Source organism: Euleptes europaea, chromosome 1 (assembly GCF_029931775.1).
Source record: "Euleptes europaea isolate rEulEur1 chromosome 1, rEulEur1.hap1, whole genome shotgun sequence".
NCBI classification, from domain to species: domain Eukaryota; kingdom Metazoa; phylum Chordata; class Lepidosauria; order Squamata; family Sphaerodactylidae; genus Euleptes; species Euleptes europaea.
In genome coordinates this window covers 57,266,762-57,286,429 of record NC_079312.1, presented here as the reverse complement: position 1 = coordinate 57,286,429, position 19,668 = coordinate 57,266,762, and the positions used below count along the sequence as shown (strand labels likewise).

Genomic DNA, 19,668 nt, shown 5'->3' with positions numbered 1-19,668 from the left:
TTTTGGCTACAGGAGTAGTTTTTGTGGATGGTTCCTTAATAATATATCTGGTTTCAACCTCTACTTCTTCTGGTTCACATCACTTAAACTTAGTAATGCAAATCTGATCTTTAAATGACCTTTAAACTCCCCAGGAATGTTGCTTAGATTGTATTTTGGTACTATGAATGTTTTGATGTTTTTTTCTTGAGCTTTATTCTAATTTTTTATATTAACAATTCATGGTCTGCACCACAGTCGGCTCCTGGTCTTGTTTTAGCTGAGAGAATAGAGCTTCTCCATCTCCTGCTTCCAATTATGTAATCTGTTTGATTTCTATGTTGGCCGTCTGGTGATGTCCACATATACAATCGTCTGTTTGGTTGCCTGAAACATGTGTTTGCAATGAACAAATTGTTGTCTTCACAGAATTCTATGAGTTACTCTCCTGCTTCATTTTGTGCTCCTAGCCTACATCTGCCAACAATATTTGTTTCAGCTTTGTTTCTTACTTTTGCGTTCCTGTCACCTATAATTATTAGCACATTTTGTTTGAGTATGTGATCAATTTCTTCCTGGACTTGCATAAAAGCTTTCAGTTTCTCCCTCATTAGCATCTGTAGTTGGGGCATAAACTTGAATGATGGTTGTGTTAATAGGCTTTCCATGAAGTCTGACATTATTCGGTCAGACTTTGCATTATAGCCCCTGCCTGCCTGTGTTACATCTCACCTCGCTTTACAGCAACTCCATTTCTTCTGTTTTTGTCATTCCTCGAGTAAAAGACTTCATAATTTTCTGACTGAAAATGTCCTAATCCAGTCCACTTTCGTTCACTCACTCCCAATTTCAAGCTTACCTTGATTCATGCTTCTCACATTCCATGTTCTATGCTTCTCACATTCCAAGCTTTGGACTTTCCTTTTGCATCCATTCACGTCAACAACTTCGTCATTAAGAACAGCGCTAGGTATACTTATTCCCCGCTCATCCCCAGGAGCTGATTGAGTGCTATCCGTCCTGGGGGCTCCATCTTCTTAGCACTATATCTTTTTCTTCATTTTGGATTGTCTCATCACAGGGTTTTCAAGGTAAAGGTTGGTCAGAAGGGGTTTACCATTACCGTCTTCTGTGCAGTACTAACCAGGGTTAGCTGAAGTGGCACTGCTGCTGTCTACAAAAGATCCTTCACCAGTGTCGCCTTCCACCACTGCTAGTGCCCAGTAGCTACCATTCAAGGATTCCTCCACCCTCATCACCATTGGAATTGTTTGTTCTCTTCTGCTGATGCGTCCACCCCCTTCAGGGATCGATGGCCACATTTTAGTCTGGTTTTTCAGCTGTGACCATTCTGCCTTGAGTGACTCTTCTAGGAGTTTAACCTCTTGACAGAGTCTAGACCTCTTACAGTATTGCTCTCAGCTTCGCAGACACTCAAAAACCCCTCACCATGTGGTCTAAACTGAAGTTGTTGTGGCTGGGCAGAATTGCCGTGATTTAAATGAATATATTACCAAGACAGGTAACATTTGAAATAAGAAAACCAATCTATATAGAAGAAAAGATGATTGATAGTAAAGACAAATTGGTAAAGACAAATCAACAAATTTGTATGGGGCGGTAAAAAACCAAGAATTAATTTCAAAGTAATGCAAGATGATCAAAGAAGGGAAGGACTGGCATTACCCAACTTGAAATTATATTATCATGCTGCGGGTCTGCTCTGGATTATAGACTGGATTAAAGACCCTGAGCAGAAATTATTGAAGATAAAGGAAGGAGAATGGAAACAAGGTCTACATTATCTCCGGAAAGCCCAAAAATGAGAGATTTTTGAACACAGACATGTGATTCAAGAAGGATTAATGAAAATATTGCTGAAAACTAAAGCTAGATTGAGTCTACCTGCCCTTTTGATGTCACCCACTGATGCTTATTTAAGCAACGTGGAAAAGAAGTCGACAGACTTTTTAAGCTACCCGGATATGTTAAATAAACAAGTTAAAATCAAATCTTGGGAAGAAATCAAACAAGACAATAATAAAATAGGTTGGTTAACCTATTACCAGATGATTACAAAATTTAAACAAGACTGTTACCAACAAGGCAAACTAGAAGAACACACAGAATTTGAAGTTAATGGCGAATAAGGAAACGGACCATATTTTGGGTAAACTATACAAATTGTTGATCAAATACGAGACTGAGCAAGAACAGATTAAAACATGTATGATAAAGTGAATGCCTCTACTTAACCTGGGGGAGAGAAAAAATGGAGCTTACCACAGTGGTGCAAGCTAGTGTAAATTTTAGTAATTCTTTTAAGATTGGCCTACCACAAAGAATGAGCAAAAGATTTGCCCGAGTAAGGATCTGAGAATTTCACTCTCTGGGCCAAAAGAATGGTTGACTGAGATGCTACACCCATACTTAGAGCCATAGTCCTATTCACATGTTACAGTGAATGCCTGTAAATCCTGCATGTACACGTGGGCATCTGTTTGTAAAAACAACCATGTTTCTTACATGAAAAATGAACGTTCACATTTAAAAATGAAACTGGGGACCAGTACCTAGAGAAATTTCAGTCACTCGTTTAGTTGTACCTATGTTGAATGTAGCATGAGAATTACTCAATGCCCATATAGAGAAAAAACATCAAGCAGATACTGTACATAGATAGTATGTGCGTTCACTGTAATTTACGAACAGGGTTCATGCATCTAGTAACTCGGTTGGTGGCTTGTGGAAACCTGTTCCAAGAAGCACAAACTGTCACTGTGCCACAAGCTGTGTTTGTCAATGTGGTAATTGTTAGAAGAAATATAATATCTTTCGCACACACAGAGTTTTCTGACCCCTGTACATTAGTTTTCTCCTCTCCTTTGTTTTTTTTTCTTCCATGCTTGGGGAGCTGAAGGACAAAGCCTCGACTTGCAAGTAGGCCGCTTTGGGAATGGGGAAGGGTGGAATTCGTGTTGCCTCAGGTGCTGTTCCTTTCACATACTGTGTGTGCGGCCATGTGCTCTTTAGAGGAAGGGTGGGATAAAAATGCAATAGATAAATGCAATACACAGTGCCTGGAGCAACTTCAAAGCTTGCACTTTAGTAACTTGGTTTCTGCCAGCGATGCAGAAAATAATTACTTCTGTAACGGGAATACCGGAAGACCTTACTGTCAGCTATGTTTCAATTCTGTGGGCCCCAGGCAAGGACTCTGGATAACTGCGAAACTAATTCTTAGAGGCTGAAAAGGAGGAATGGTGGGATAATATGTTGCAACTCACATTAAGAGAATATTTGACATTTTGCCGAAGAGGAACACTGGGAAAATATGGGATAATAGATCCTCTGTACCCATGTGGTTTTGGAGGGAACTTTAATACACTTTTTCTCTTCTTCCACCTTCCTGACTGTTCAACACTGTACACTAAATTACCAGGGAAATGGGTGAGGTGGCCAGGGAAATGTAATGATGGCTGACCAGTTACAGGTTAAAAAGACAAAGAGGCTACAAAGTTCTACAGCAGCGGAAACATCCAGACGCTCTTCAAGGGCAGCATAGGGTTGCCGACTTCCAGATGGGGCCTGGAGATCTCCTGGAATGAAAACTGATCTACAGACAACAGAGATCAGTTCCCCTAGAGAAAATGGCTGCTTTGGAGGGTGAACTCTAAGGCATTTTACCCCACTGAGGAATCTGCCCTCCCCGGGCTCCACCCCCAAATGTCAAGGGCAGGTTCCCAACCCTAAGACAGCACCATGTAAAATGTATAAAAGAAGTCAGACATGGAGGTTATAAAGACCATAGGTGATGGCTGGGAAGCGTCTACCTTCAAGCAATAGCCGTAATCAGCACACTAAACATGGGCGACAATTGCGGGGAAAACGCTTTGAGCAAGTGCTGTTAACGTGGACATCTAAGAACAAAATAATGGTTGTTACCCTCTCTGAAGCCGGCTTCGGCCAGGATAGAGAGCGGGATATAAATCTAAATCAGTTAAATAAAACTGCACTTGACCCCCACATGCACTATAAACTTGACTGATCACTGACATGGTTCCCAGAACTATTGTTACGCTACTAATACATGGTTTGACGGGGGATTGTGTATCTGGGGATTAATGCAAGAGGAATGCCAGGTTTTAGTTTCAGTTTCTCATTGAAAGAGGGCCTGAGGCACATCTGGTTTTTCCCTTCAGTGTCTGTTGCCTAAGAGAGCTGGCGTAGTGGTTAAGGTGTCAGACTAGGACATGGAAAACCTGGGTTCAAATCCCCACTAGTGCCATGGAAGTTTGCTGGGTGACTGTGGGCGAGTCACACACACTCAGCCCTGACCCTGGCTAGTATTTGGATGGCAGACCTCCAAGGAATACCAGGGGCGTGACGTGGAGGCAGGCAATGGCAAACCACCTCTGTTAGTCTCTTGCCTTGAAAACCATACAGGGTCGCCGTAAGTCAGCTGTGACTTGATGGCAAAAAATAAAAATAAAAATTGGTTGCCTGATAATACTGCTTTTCCTTCTCTTTCAGGACAGTGGCAGGATGAACTCTCTGGAGATGTTCTCCACATATGACAACATCACCTCTTTGCCACCTCCCACCACGTTAGTAACAGCTTTGGACAATGTGACTTCTGCACCCTTGACAACCGTACAGGTTTTTAATGACACCAACATTACTGCTCCACACAAGTGCTTGTTGTTATTGTATGAAGATATTGGAACAACCAGGTAAGACACAGTTACACGGAAGTGCCTTTTTATTCCGAGTAGGAATTCCAGGTCTTTGTATGGTCAAAGCTGGGACAAATGCATTTTAGAAAAACAATTCTTCTGTCTTCCCCCCCTCACTCTAGGGTCCGTTACTGGGATCTTTTGCTGCTGGTTCCCAATGTGCTTTTCTTTGTGTTTCTCCTCTGGAAGCTGCCCTCTGCTAGGGCCAAAATCCATGCTACATCCAGTCCAATCTTCACCACCTTCTACGTACTAGTGAGTATGTTCTTATTTTGTGTAAAGTATATTGGCAGACTCCTCGAGCGCTTGTCAGGGTGTTGGGGAAATCTTGTGACACGTCAGATTTTTCTTTTGGATTTTTGTTTCGCATAGCAAACACTTGACCTGACCTAGTGGTGCTCCCAGACAGAGTCTGGAAGCAGATCGGGGTCTCTGTGATTCTCTAAGCAGCTTCATGCTTGGTGGGCCTTCCTCACTGGTGAACTTTATAAGATGTCTACTTCTGAATCCACATGAAGTTGGTTCTAAACCTTTAGGGGCCAAAGTGTGATGAATGGTGCAATAATCAGGCCTTAGACAACATAAAAACAGTGGAGTGCAGTCCCGGTAGGGAGCTCCTCTGGCCTGATGATTGTACTGGTAGGGAGCTCCTCTGGTAGGGAGCTCCAACAGAATCATAGAATCATTGAGTTGGAAGGTACCACCAGGGTCATCTAGTCCAACCCCCTAGTAGTTCCCTCCCTCTGTGTGGCTTAACCTAGCCAAATCCTATGCCAAGCAGTAGCTACTCATCACTGCCTACCTCACTGATATGCTATCAGCTACAGTGTGGCACTATAGGATGATCAGGAACGTTTATGTTATTTCCCTTGGTTTGCCCTGAGATCTTGTGCTTCTCAGGCAGGGTCTGTGTTCCATAGTCTGAGAAAGCCAGTGCTGTACTTCAGGAATCCTTGATATACGAAATTTCACACTTACCAAAGGGAGGACGGTGTCTTGCTCTATGCTATATATATAGCTCTTGTCTCCTGTCTAGCAGTTTACACTCCTTGAATTTTAGGAAGAGACACATCCTTAGATTTAAAGTTGGTCAGTAAGCTTGTCTTCCTTTATGTAGGCATCTTGCTGCAAAAGAATAGGTCACTAACCACTCTGGGCCTAGTGTGAAGACCAGAGTTAGAGCTGCTTAACTCTGAAGTCTGAAAATGCTCTGTGTGGCACAAAAGCTGCTGCTGTTTTTCAGAAGTCTTATCTTGGAAAGGAAGTAGATACAATTTTTTTTTCTGATGCTGCTTTAGAGATGAAAACAGGATGTATGGAGAGAACAGTCGAAGGACTACTATAATACAGGTTATCCACAAAGGACCTCTTCCCTTTGCCCCTCATTTACTGTTTCTAGGGAGGGCTCTCTTGCCCTGTCTGTCTTTCTGAAATCTTTACTCGCACTGTTAAATGCGGCAGCTGCCTAGTCAGTCCTTACGGAAGGGGGTTTACGAATGGCCCCAGCTCTTTACTGCATCAGTAAGTGGGATTACTATACCCATCATATAGAGATCTGCTAGTCATAGCTCACCTGTAGAGAAAGAAATTATGTTAATGTGCAACAGGATGGATACATCTGACCTCTGGACAAGGGAGGCTGTGAATAATCACGTCTTAAAATCTGTCTTACGTAGACTATATACTTAAAACAAATTATGTGCCAAGGTAACACAAATTATTTCTCACAACTTATTTATTTCTTCATATATGTTTAAGAAAAATTTGTATGCCGCCTCTTGAGGGGGCATAGAAATAAAAACAGCATAAAACTATCAATATAAAAACAGACAAGTCAAGGACATAAAAACAACATAATGAAATCCATAAAACTAACCTCATATCAGCAGCAGACCATAAAGCAGTTAAAAAGATAAGACCCCTTGATTAAAAGCCCGGGTAAAAAGAAATATTTTGGCCTCGTGCTTAAAAGACAATATGGTAGGTGCCTCAAGGGAGAGGGCGTTCGAAAGGCAAGGTGCCACCACAGAAAGTGCCCTGTTTGTAGCTGCTACCTGCCTCTCCCCTGAAGGCAGGGGGCTCAGAGAGCAGGGCTTGAGAGGCAGCTCTTAACTGGCAGTCTGAATAGTATGGGAGGAGACAGTCCTTTAGGTGTCCTGGCCCCAAGCCATTTAGGGCCTTAACCTTGTTCTACTGTTGAACGCTATAGAAAGGAACACGAACCTTTTGCTAGGCAAATAAGGCCTGTACCCTCAATACTTGAAGCTTGTGCACCGTGCTTCCTGCGAGTTCATCAGGCGTGACTTACACTCATGCAAAAAATATTTGTATCCAGTTTTTCTATATTTATATTGGTCTAAAGCATTCATAGTCTGCTTTTCTGTATATAAGAATGCCCAAGGCAGTTTGCTTCATAATAAAAAATTGAAGTTACAAAAATATAGAGCACGTCAATAAAATCAAAACAAGCACTTTCAGATTTGTTTTCAGGGGCTTGAAAAATGTTATTGAGAATTTATATTTTACCGGATGAGTTGGTATGATGTCAGAAGGAGGGCCGGTTCCAGGTTTTGAGGGGCCCCCGGGCAGAGAGTGCTCAGGGTCCCCCCTCCTGTTCTGTGCCCATCACCAGGACTCACATTTCCCTCTGTGCCCCCACTCATGTACCCCCCCACCTGCTGTTACATTCTTTCCCAGCCTCCTCACAGCCTCTCCTACCACCCTTGCTCATAGCCACATATGTGCCTTTTCCTCGGTGACTCTGGGTGGTGTGTGTGGCTGGGAGTGCCTCTGCTCTGGCTGTCAGGAGCACCCGCTTGCTCTGCCTTATGTGCTTGATAGCATACGGGCCTGCCTAAATCTCCAGGACTGGACCTGGCAACCTGGTATGCAAGCGCACTGACTGCTTTCCAGCCGCGCGCCTGCCCCAAACGCTACTGGGCGGTCGCGGCGCGGCTCATTTGAAACTGACACAGCCGCTCTCACCAGCCCGGGCAACCAGCCACTAGGAACCAGATGCAAAGGGCCGTCTCTTGTGAACCTGAGAGGAGCCATGTTCCTGCAAAACTCTGTTCCAGCAGCAGCCATTTCGCAAAGAGCTGACAGCCACGTACTCAATGCGAGCTGCTTCCCCCCTCCCAACTTCCTCCGTTGCTCAATGGGTCGTTAGCGGTGATCCTGATATCCAGATGAGTCATCCCCCCTGTCCAGCTGCAGCGACCCCAGGACATTTGCACAGATCGCACCCATTGTTCCTGAATGTAAATCCCATCAGCAGAGAGATTCCAGACCATCACGGGTTGCGAAAGCCATTGGCATTAGAATAATTTCCAAATTCTCACTACCCTGCCCTGGTAGACACAGCTTAATCCTTTTGTCACCTTTTGTCACCTGGGAACCTGGGAGGGGTAAAATCCCTCTTCCCGCCCCCAGAAAATAGTATAACTGGGATGCCCCTGGCCCATTCAAGACACCTTAGGTCTTTCCTGGCACCTTTGCCGTTACTCTGTTGGTTTGGTTTTGCGCAGCCTTACCACGCTCCCTCCCGCCTTGCTGGTCAAGTCTACGGGAACCCCTGCCCCCCCCATCTCGGTCTTCCTTTTCAATCTGTTATTAGTCTACGTGAAATTTGGACAACACCTCATCTAGATACGGTAAATATTTGAACAACGAAATCCTGCCACATTGGCAAACGTCTCTGTACTCCTCTTTTTAATTTACTAGTCTCTTGTATGCTTGTGCTGCACCATTTGAATGCTTGGATACATAAACACTGTTTAATTTGGATCTCCTAGTCTCTGTCTTTATTCAAACGTCTCATTAAACGGATTCTGGTATAGTTGAGTGCGAGATCGCTATAAAAATACATAGTTACCGATTGCTCAGCTAATTTCCCCATATAAAGGAGCATTTCGGCTGACATGCTCCTCCTGGGCGGCGTTGGGCACCCCGGGCAGCCAAGACCACAGATAGTAGAGCACTGGCAAGTGAGAGGATGGGGGGATGGGCTGTGGCTCAGTGGTAGAGCATCTGCTTGCCATGCAGAAGGTCCCAGGCTCAATCCCCAGCATCTCCAGTTAAAGGGACTAGGCAAGTAGGTGATGTGAAAGACCTCTGCCTGAGATCCTGGAGAGCCGCTGCCAGTCTGAGGAGATAATACTGACTTTGATAGACCAAGGGTCTGATTCAGTATATGGCATTGGCAGCTTCATGTGTTCACGCAGGTAGGTAGCAGAAGAGGTGGGCGGGTGGTGGTTGGTGGCATCAGGCCCAGCCAGAAACCCTGGACCCTGGCAGATGCCCCATCTCAGGGTATGCTGACACCAGCCCTGGTCAGAAGTGCACAAAGTGACCCATGTGGTCCTAGTTAATACTGGTGCCAGAAAAAATGGTTAGGAAATGCTGCATGCTTATACCCAAGACAAAATCTTTTAATGTTTTATCACACGTCGACACATTGTTATGCTTCAGTTTGTGGCTAGGTATCAAGTTTGCTTACATGAACCACATTATGGTACTACCTGTAAGCTATCCAAAAGAGTGGCCTCTTGTGACTTAACTGTAAAGAGTTATGAGGCTCATGAGCCCTGATACTTCATGAACTTCAGTTCACCCATGTGAACACTTTTCAATACCCCAAAGGTAATGTAAGAACAGGCAGTGCCCTTCTCTCTAGCATTGAAAGAGGGGTAGGAGCCCCGTGGCGCAGAGTGTTAAGCTGCAGTACTGCAGTCAAAAGCTCTGCTCATGACCTGAGTTCGATCCTGACGGAAGTCGGTTCAGGTAGCCGGCTCAAGGTTGACTCAGCCTTCCATCCTTCCGAGGTCGGTGAAATGAGTACCCAGCTTGCTGGGGGTAAAGGGAAGATGACTGGGGAAGGCACTGGCAAACCACCCCGCAAACAAAGTCTGCCTTGGAAACGTCAGGATGTGACGTCACCCCATGGGTCAGGAATGACCCGGTGCTTGCACAGGGGACCTTTACCTTTACCTTTAAGAGCTGAATAAATCCCTTCCTTCTCTCTGTAAAGCATATGCAATAGCTGAAGTAGTAAACAGAAGTAATACAAGTTTTTTCCAGTCTATGTACTGACTTAGCTTGTCACCCGGGCAGTCTTTGATCTTAAGTCTTCAGCTCCTGAGGGTTTTATTTTTATTTTTTTACTTTCTTCCCTGCCTTCCCAAACAAATGAGTAGTGGAACTACTCCAGGTTTGAGGCTCCTTGATGGTTGTCATACGGTGTTCACAGTCTGTCGAGATCTCTGTACACCAGTTGCTGTAGACGGGCACCCCTGGAATACCAACAGCAGAGATGCTAGAGAGCTAGTATTCAACTGAGTGTGCCTTTCCTTCATTTTTTGTTTTTGTCTTCTAGGTGTTTGTGGTAGCTGTGGTCGGGATCGCTCGGGCTGTTGTCTCCATGACTGTCAGCGCCTCAACCGTTGCAACGGTTACTGACAAGGTGAATTGAGCTGTGAAGCCAGAGGCAAAGGCGGAACTGCTGCCCTCTCCATCTTTTCCTCTGGCCTTGCCAGGCTTTTCTTTGAGTTCTTTTTGTGGCCATCAGTTGTGATGGTGCCGGTTTGCTGCAGTGTGGCCTATAAGCATGCACGTGTCTACCTTACACAGTGTACCTGCAATGTCCGTTTCTCACCTGAGTAGCTTCAAGAGACTTCATTTCGTGAATTTTTTGTTACAAGTCGTGTTTTGAATAGCTAGTCGCAACATCAGGGTCCGTGGCGAAGATTAGAGAAGAGCAGAGCAGTAGCGTTGTTCACTGTAGCGCTGCCGAGGTGGTTTTTAAAGCCACAATGAGTGTACTCCATTAGCTAGCTCAAACCTCTGTCTACAGAGAGTTTCCTTATGAGAAGGAAGGTGAAATGTCACTGTGGAAACTTCCTTTTAGGTCCCATTCCTGACCATCTACCTCTTGTATTGTATTCCTTAGATCCTGTGGGAAATCACAAGGTTCTTCCTTCTGGCCATTGAACTGAGCATGGTGATCCTTGGCCTGGCATTTGGTAAGATTTCCTATATAGTGTTCCTTGATACACTTCTTGGCAAGATAAGTGGAACCTGGTAAATATGCCTTGCTTTTGATCAAAAGAGCCAGTCCTGCTGAGCCCAAAGACGACTTCAGCAAGTAAAGCCCAGGCTGCTGGGGGAACCCCCCCCCTTCAAGTTTCTTCTGTTGCTCTCTCTTGCAAGACTTTTGCTGCATCTGTCAGGGTGGAGAGAGGAAATTTATGCACACGCACATTTTTATTTTTATTTTTATTTCTTAGCAAATCAGTTTGTAGGGCTTTAAAGGCACATCAGTCGTCTTGACTGTTGCAGAGGACCCAGAAGCATTTCCTAAAGGCAACTTTTCTATTATTGAGGTGGGGGGAAATCCCATTTTCCCAGCATTCAGTTAGAGGTCCTGTGACTCCAGGAATTATTTTTTTCCAAGGATTGGAATGGGCTGCTGGAATGGAGAGAAGAAAAACTGTGTGCTTTCTATGGGCGGGTGTTCTGCCACAGTTACACCACCAGTTTTTCTGACCTTGCCAGAGGCAGCCAGTTATGAAGATCAGGGTGGAGAAATACACAGTGCAGTGTCAGTATATCAAGGGGCTTGACAGTGGATTGTTGTGTCAGGTGGAGCCCTGTGTCTCTTGTACCACTTAGGCATTCTTTCCTCTGTGCCCTGCCAATGACTCTTTAGGAAGAGTCAGGGACAAGCTCTGCTAGGCTTGCAGCCGGCTTGGCAGAAATTCCTTCTGTAGCATTTGACGATCTCCTGCTCATTAAGGTCCTGTGGGCATAGGCCAGTGAACGTAGGCTTAGTGTGTAATTGCGTGCTCTCCAGGCTTGGAGCAACATGAGGAGAGACTTTCTTGGTGGCTTTTTTTTTAAATGTACAGAGTATATCAGTATAGGTTCCATAGCTACAAAGATCAGCCCTTTCCAAGCTGATGTAGATAGATGAACGATGCCTTGAATTCTAAGGTCCTGTGGAGGTAATAGGAGTACCGCTTAATGTGTCATGTGAATACTTATGCTTCAGTGCTTTCTGGTGGTTCCAGACTGAAATCCTAATTCATTGGTGGTTGAATGTCCCATTTTGTTGATTGTACTGACTCACTATATTTAATCCTCCTTGAGTCCCTGTGAGAAAGACGGACTATAGATAATGTAAATAAACAACGTTCTGGGACCTTGGTGTCTGCTGCCACATGTGGCAGGAAGTCAGCAAAGCAGCGTAATAGAGAGCACTCACTCGGTCTCAACCCATCTTACTCCAATAAGCTCACGGCAGAGTACATAATTATTTCCTTCGTTTTATCCACACAACAACCCTGTGGGGCAGATGAAGGTGGGAGAAAGTGTGGCTGTCCCAAGGTCACCCAGTGAACTTCATGGCTGAGTGGGGATTTCAGCCCAAGTCTCTCTAGTCCTGGTCCAATATTCAAACTGCTACATCACTGGCTCATTTTAAGGAAGAGTCTTTTACTCACTATATAAGGATCTGTCTAATCCATCATCCATTTTATTTTCCAACAGCAGCCAGCTGGGTGCTTCTTGGAAAGCTGCAAGGAGGCAATCTTCCATCCTCCACTTTCCCTCTAGCTAATAGTGTCCATTAGCCACGTGATAAAAGGGCCCAGTTTTATTGGGTTTGGTTGGAAGGGAAGAATAAGTTGCTGTTCATAAGCTTGAAGAACTGCAGCTCCACATACAGTGACTTGACAGTGAGACTGGCTTTCTGGGTGACATGTACGTGAACTCTGAAACAGTGGGAGGGAACAGGCACGCACAACTCTTAGTTTTTCATTACTGGCGCAAGCCTAATATGCTGAGCATGCCAGGGGAGTGTTTCATGATGTGCTTCTTGTTCGTTCAGGTCATCTGGAGAGCAAATCCAGTGTCAAGCGTGTGCTAGCCATCACCACGGTTCTGTCTCTGGCCTACTCTGTCACTCAGGTAAGCGTAAGAGAAGAATGACACAAAAGCACCTGCCTGGAGCACTCTTTGCTATAACAGGATGGCTGGTTGTGGAACAGAGAGAAGGAAAGGACGCAGCTCAAGATTAAATTGTGGAACTACCTGCCCCAGGATGTGATGGCTACCAACTTGGAAGGCTTTAAGAGGGGAGTAGACATGTTCATGGAGGATAGGGCTATCCATGGCCATTAGTAAAATGAATATTAGTCATGATGCATACCTATTCTCTCTAGTATCAGCGGAGAATGCCTAATATATTGGTGCTGTGGCACACAGGCAGGATAATGCTACTGCAGTCGTCTTGTTTGTGGGCCTCCTAGAGGCACCTGGTTGGCCACTGTGTGAACAGACTGCTGGACCTTGGTCTGATCCAGCATGGCCTTTCTTATGTTCTTATGAGATCCGTCTTGTCAGTCCTTGCTAGACCAGGACAAGGCATTTATATAGTGCAAAGCAGACTCATCGCTGCTGAGCCTCCTAGATAGAAGGTGGCTCCAACTCAAGAGGATCTGGCTCACTTTAATAGCCCAGTATATAATTTTGGTCCTGAACCATGAGTATCTTTATATTTTAGGCATGTTTTTCTTTTCTATAGTAGTGGTGTCCAGCATCGACCTTGGCTGGTGCAGCATCAGTATTAACAGCGACGTTACTGTGCACTGTCCAGGTGTCTTAAACCAACACAGTAAGCTGCAACACGATAGGCAGAGAAATTCCTGTTGAAGGTGAAATGGCAGAATTCTTGCTTTAGCAGCTCTGCAAATCCCAGCTACAGTTCTCCGTTCCTGCCATATGCATGAAGCTGCCTTATGCTGAATCAGACCCTTGGTCCACCAATGTCAGTACTGGCAGCGGCTCTCCAAGGTCTCAAACAGAGAGGTCTTTCACATCAGCAGTTGCCCGGTCCTTTTAACGGAAGATGCCGGGGGTTGAACCTGGGACCTTCTGCATGCAAAGCAGAGGCTCTTCCACTGAGCCACAGTCCCCTCCCTCTTTCCCAACCCAATAACTAATTCTGATGCCAAAGTCCCCTTCCCTCCAGTTTCAGGAATAAGTGGTTTTCAGGTATTTCAACATTTCTGAGTTGTCTGGGAGATCTTGTTATTTTGGTGGAAAAAGCTGGCTTCCAATGAGGGCAAATGTCTCTTTGACAGTATCTCATGCTGCAAGTGGAAACTTTTTTGTGTGAGTTGATAAGATCGTATTCTAACAGCATTCCCTCCCCGCACAAACCCATTTGCATTGTTCTGTGCCAATCTTTCAGGGAACTCTGGAAATCCAGTACCCTGATGCCAGACTCTCAGCAGAAGACTTCAATATCTACGGCCATGGCGGGCGACACTTCTGGCTTGCAAGCTCCTGTTTCTTCTTTCTGGTAAGGCCAACAGGTTTTGTCCTTCCTGAACAACATGGATGAACCAGAACTGCTGTAGAGAAAATGATAATGAGTTACGGTTTGCTGTGGGATCCCAACTTCACTGGAATACCATTTCCTGATACTCGTGTACTAAAAGAATCTTTAAGATTTTATTCCGCAGAATGTCGGGCACCTTTATGGCATTCATTACCAGAATTACAGTTGGCTAATTCGCTGTAATATGACTACCTCTTATGAATTTATACAATATATGACTGTTGTATTAACAGTTGTAACAACTGGCACACATATACTGTATCACACTTGTAAGTGCTGAATTAACTTTTATTGTAATTAGTAGTAATTTTTCCTCAATCTATTCACTGTGGGTTGTTTAGGAGATTTGGAATGAGCATACATTAGAGGCTTTTAAAAAAGTCACCTAAACGATACTAATTGTGGGGTACTAGGAAAGTATTATAGCAAGGCTTACTTTGAGTTGGTCATAGCTAACCTGTGCTTAATTCCATTGATCATCAAAGTGGATAAGCATGTGAGGAGGGTGGGATAGAAGAGAGGGAGGGATATGGAGAATATTTTTATTCCATCACAGAGATATCCTAACTACTCCTTGCATTAAGTGGGATTAGGACCAAGCGATTTTTCCGAGCCAGAAGCTTCTGTGTATTTTCTAGCCCTAGAACTTCAGTTTCTGTGCCACAGTGCTGTGCTTAATTTCTCAACATGTGAACTTGGAACCCTTTCAGTTTGCTTGCTCCAAACGATCATATAATCAGTAGAAAAGAGCAAGAGTCCAGTAGCACCATAAGGACTAACAAAATTTCAGGCAGGTTATGTGCTTTTGTGAGTCACAGATCACTTCTTCAGATACCTTCTTCAGGTAACTGAAGAAGTGAGCTATGACTCATGAGAGCTCATACCCTGCCAGAAATTTTGTTAGTCCTTGTGGTGCTACTGGACTCTTGCTCGTTTTTACTGTTACCAACAGACTAACACAGCTACCCATCATGATCTATCACGTAATCAATCAGCTGTGCCTCCCTCCCCCAGTTACCTGTTACCCCCAGTTACCTGTTACCTTCTTTCTTAATAGGTTTATTCATTGGTGGTGATTCTTCCAAAAACTCCCTTGAAGGACCGCATTTCTCTACCATGTAAGTGACTAGCCACTCTTCAAATGAGTATGAGTTTTTTTAAAGCTTTGTAGATATTAAAATGGACACTGGGTCTATGGGGGCAGTGTCAGGCTGCTCTGTTTTGCAAATAAAACCCATACTTCTGTTCTTTTTTTGCAGCATGACATTTTCACTGGAGCATTAACATTTGCCTGTAGTTATTTGTGATGAAAAGTGAAAAATTTTGGAGGAGTTGTGGCTCAGCAGCTGATATCTCTTTTGCGTGTAGAAAGATTCAAATTCAATCCCTGACATCTCCAGTTATAAGGTTCAGGTGATATGAAAGACTTCCACTTGAGACTTTGGAGAGCTGCTGCCAGTCAGAGTAGACTATAGTGACTTTGACTAATGGTCTGACTTGGTTAAAGGCAGCTCTATGAGTTCAGTGAGGCAACTGATGCATACTTTTTGCATGACACCTCCTCTACTCCTCTGGTGTGTTCTTATGCTATTACAATTAAACTGACTTGTGGATGCACACCTCCAACCTTTAGTTGTAGTTACTCCTAATAAAGATCTTAGGATTCCACAAAGTGCAGTACAGAGAATGAAATAGACAGGTCCTTTGCCAGACTGGCTTGCAATTGAATAGATAGCACATAAAAGGAAGAAAGGATGTTGGCAGTGGCTGCATATATCTGGCTGCTTACAATGTGCATGATACTAACACAGATCTATACGTCACACAAGCAGGAGGGGAACCAGCAAATGCAGGTATGTTCACAATGTGAAATGACCAGATGCAAGGGCCAGGGGCAGGCCGGAAAGGAGGGATTCCCTTAGCGCGTTTCTTCTGCACACGATCTAAAGTTGTGCTTGTGATACTTCTATTTCAGTGTTCAGAACTGGTTCTTCCACCAAATAGGAGACACGCTATCCTAACTTTGACCTCAGTGTCTTTCTCTGTTTTTGCAGCAAGGAAGAGTTTCTACATCTATGCTGGAATTCTTGCTGTGCTGAACCTGGTGCAGGGCCTGGGCAGTGCTCTCCTCTGTGCAGGCATCATAGAAGGGTTATGGTATGTCAATCAAATGACCTTTATTGGCATATAGATTATGGTATGTGTTCAGGGGACAGATCACCTTTCACATTCTACCATGTTACTGCAAATTAGTCCTTTTGCATAGCAAGCCCAACTGCTGCCAACTCATTTGTCCAAGTCTACCTTTCTGAGAAGCAACATGATTTTTTTCCCACCAAAACTTGGCAGGGGGAGGCTATGGTGGTTCTACCCACTTGGCTGGCGCTCTCTGTTTCTTATCACTGGGCCACCCCAATCCACAGATTTCTGTTCTTGCTCCCCAACTTGAGATCCAGGGGCATCTTTCCTCCTCCAAACCCTGCTCTGTGCCTTCCTCCTCCATCTTGCCACTTCTGATGGGAGTAGCAACTTCAGGTAATGAATTTGGGGTGATAATTCTGGCCGGTCTTCTCCTTCGTAGGCACAATTCCTTTCCCATTCTTCCCTTCCAAACTCTTAAGGGAGCATAGGGGAGAGTTGACGGTGCTGGCTCAGCAGAGCACTGCTCCAAATGAGCAGAGAAACTGAGATTTTTGTCCCTCTTGCAGTGAGGTGTGCTTTAGGGGAGACAACTGGTGGGTCAGGGGATTGGTGCACTGTGTTACTCATGAGGTGTTGCCACTGATCAGTGGATTACTTTTCCTCCTTCCATAAAGAGACCGATTCCCCCTTTGGTTCTCCTGTGGAAGTAACTCTGAAAAATAAAACAGGTAGAGGCTGCAAATGCTTGTGATCAAGGGAGTCCCAGCTTTCCCAATTCTGTATCCCAAAGAGTCAAGACAATATATCAGCCATTTTGTTTTTTGCTTAGAAAGCAAAGAGAACATGCTAAAGGGGCTCCTTGGGAGCAGTGGCCATGCCCGCTTTCCCTTCTTTTGTGGCGAAGCAGTGGAAACAAACACTGTGGCATTTGAATGACTGTGCCCATTGAGTTTCTACATCTATGCTATAGCCAGTTTCTACAGCCAGCATGGTGTAGCGGTTAAGAGCAGCAGACCAGATTGGATTCCCCGCTTCTCCACATGAAGCCAGATGGGTGACCTTGGGCCAGTCACAGTTCTCTCAAAACTCTCTCAGCCCCACCTACTCACAAGGTGCCTGTTGTGGGGGTGGGGGGGGAGGGAAGGTGATTGTAAGCCACTTTGAGTAGAGAAAAAGCAGGGTATAAAAAACCAAATCTTCTTCTAATTCACAGTCTCATCCAAGCATCTCTTGGCCTAGGGGTAATATAAAGGTTTGCATCCTAACTCATTTTGTGTTTAAGCGGGATAAGAAACCTGTGCATATTATATTTCATTGGTGGCAAGAAATGTAAGGCCGCTTTGTGCTGTTCTGTTTTCTGGGCAGGGTGGGGAAAATGCCAAAGCTCTGAATAAACGTGACACCTGAAAGCACTTTCTGTGATGAAGTGTTCTGTCCTTGGGTCCCCAGAGGCTTGTAAGCTTTTGAAGAAAGGAAACCCTTCGCTGTGGCACAGTGTGGCTGTTCCCTGGGAAAATACTGCCTTGCTAACCTCTTTTCCTTGGTTTTGCCTCTCTTGGGGAATAGAACCCCTTCCTGAATATGTACCTGTGTGAGTTACACAGCCGGTGCGGCCTGTTTTGGAGTGCCAGGATCAGATTTTCATCTGCCCTCTCTTGTCTCTTGACAGCTGTGTCGACGCCACGACCTTTCTCTACTTCAGCTTCTTTGCGCCTCTCATTTATGTGGCGTTCCTGAAAAGCTTCTTTGGGTAAGTGGCCGAAGTTTCTGAATCTCTCACGCCTTGTTACTGCGCAGCTACCTCCGGGCAGAATGCCTCCTGCCGGGCCTCTAACAGTACGGAGTGAAGCTCCTCCGGAAGAGGCAGAAGTGGGCCCTTTGGTCTGGGGCCTGTGAAGAGGCCCTGCTTTCCTAACCCCTTCCCACATGCTGCTTGTGTGCTTGGGTTTCTCAAACCCACATTCAATTACTCTGTTCCTCCATCTATGAAATGGGGATGACTTTTAACTTTGTCGTAGGGATTCAGGAAGATTAGACTCTTAATGTTTGTGCAGAGTCTCATTAAGTTCTGAACTGCTGATAATCCCCCCCCCCTTCCCAGGTTAATGACAAAATGATTAATGAGAGTTGTTGTGGAGGCCAAGCCTGCATCATGGCAGGTAATTTTTGCTTTTGAAATTTAAGGTAGGGTTCAGGTAACATGATCAGCAGGAGAGTTAATTTCTAAACACTTGCATCAGGAGTTCGCTTCTTTACCAAAGGGAGGGGCTGGAGGCACTGTTCTCTAGTGGTTCCAGTCCTACCTCAAGGGTAGGTTTCCAAGTGTGGTTTTGGAAGACCGGTGCTCTGCCCCTTGACCTTTGGCCTAGGGGGTTCCCCAAGGTTCCATCTTGGCCCCCATGCTTTTCAACATCTATGTAAACCTGCTGGAGAAGTCTTCTAAAGATCTGGGCTGAGCCGCCATCAATATGCAGATGATGCTCAGCTCTATTGCACGTTTCCAGCAGATCCCAGGGAGGCTCTGCAAACCGTGAATAGGTGCCTGGAGGCAGTTTTGGAATGGATGAGGGCTAGCAAGTTGAAATTTAATCCTGACAAAATGGAGGTGCTACAGGTGGGTGGAAGGTCTGACCTGGGAAATGGGTTATCCCCTTTTCTGCATGAGGTTGCACTCCCCCTGAAGGAGCAAGTTTGTAGCCTGTGGGTGCTCCTGGACCAGGGCCTCCTATTGGATAATAAGGTGGTAGCGGTGGTCAGGGGTGCCTTTCAGCGGCTTCAGCTAATGAACCAATTGCGGCCATTCCTGGATAAAAAAGATCTTGCCACTGTGGTGCATGCCCTGGTAACATCAATATTAGATTACTACAGTGGGCCTTATGTGGGGCTGCCCTTGAAGATTTTGCAGAAGCTACAGTTGATACAGAATGCTGTGGCTGGAGTGGGACCCTATCACTCCAGTCGTGTTCCACCTACACTGGCTCTCAATTTGATTCTGGGTGCTAGTATTTACCCTGTATGGCCTGGAAACAACATACCTTAAGGACTGTCTTCTCCCATACGAACCTATGTGCTCACTCTGGTCTTCCTTGGAATCCCTGCTTCAGTAGAGGCTAGACGGGTGGTAACCTGAGAAAGGGCCTTCTCTGTCATGGCACCAAAACTTTGGAACTCCCTTCCTAGGGAGATTCGTCTGTGTCCCTCTATTGGAGTCTTTCACCAATAGGTGAGGACTATTGTTTTGTCTAGCCATACCCCCAATAACGGTTTTTGATCCTCCTCCTAGTGTTTGTTTTTAATTGAATTTTATATTTTTAACAGTTAAGTGTTTTGGAGTTTTATGTTCACCGCCTTGTGGAGCCTGATTGGGTAGAAAGGTGGCATAAAAATGGTCTAAATAAAATAATAGTAAAA

General features: G+C 45.0%; 1 protein-coding gene across 1 annotated transcript in view; it reads left to right on the top strand.

Moving 5' to 3' along the window:
- The window catches only part of TPRA1 (transmembrane protein adipocyte associated 1), a 28,148-nt gene that overhangs the window by 5,522 nt on the left and 2,958 nt on the right, over window positions 1-19,668 (top strand). The window contains exons 2-10 of the mRNA XM_056860121.1: window positions 4,513-4,712; window positions 4,838-4,970; window positions 10,090-10,176; window positions 10,663-10,735; window positions 12,601-12,680; window positions 13,966-14,076; window positions 15,173-15,233; window positions 16,170-16,272; window positions 17,927-18,007. Coding sequence (XP_056716099.1) covers window positions 4,525-4,712; window positions 4,838-4,970; window positions 10,090-10,176; window positions 10,663-10,735; window positions 12,601-12,680; window positions 13,966-14,076; window positions 15,173-15,233; window positions 16,170-16,272; window positions 17,927-18,007 — 917 coding nt within the window. The 5' untranslated portion in view covers window positions 4,513-4,524. The remainder of the gene's footprint in view (window positions 1-4,512; window positions 4,713-4,837; window positions 4,971-10,089; window positions 10,177-10,662; window positions 10,736-12,600; window positions 12,681-13,965; window positions 14,077-15,172; window positions 15,234-16,169; window positions 16,273-17,926; window positions 18,008-19,668) is intronic.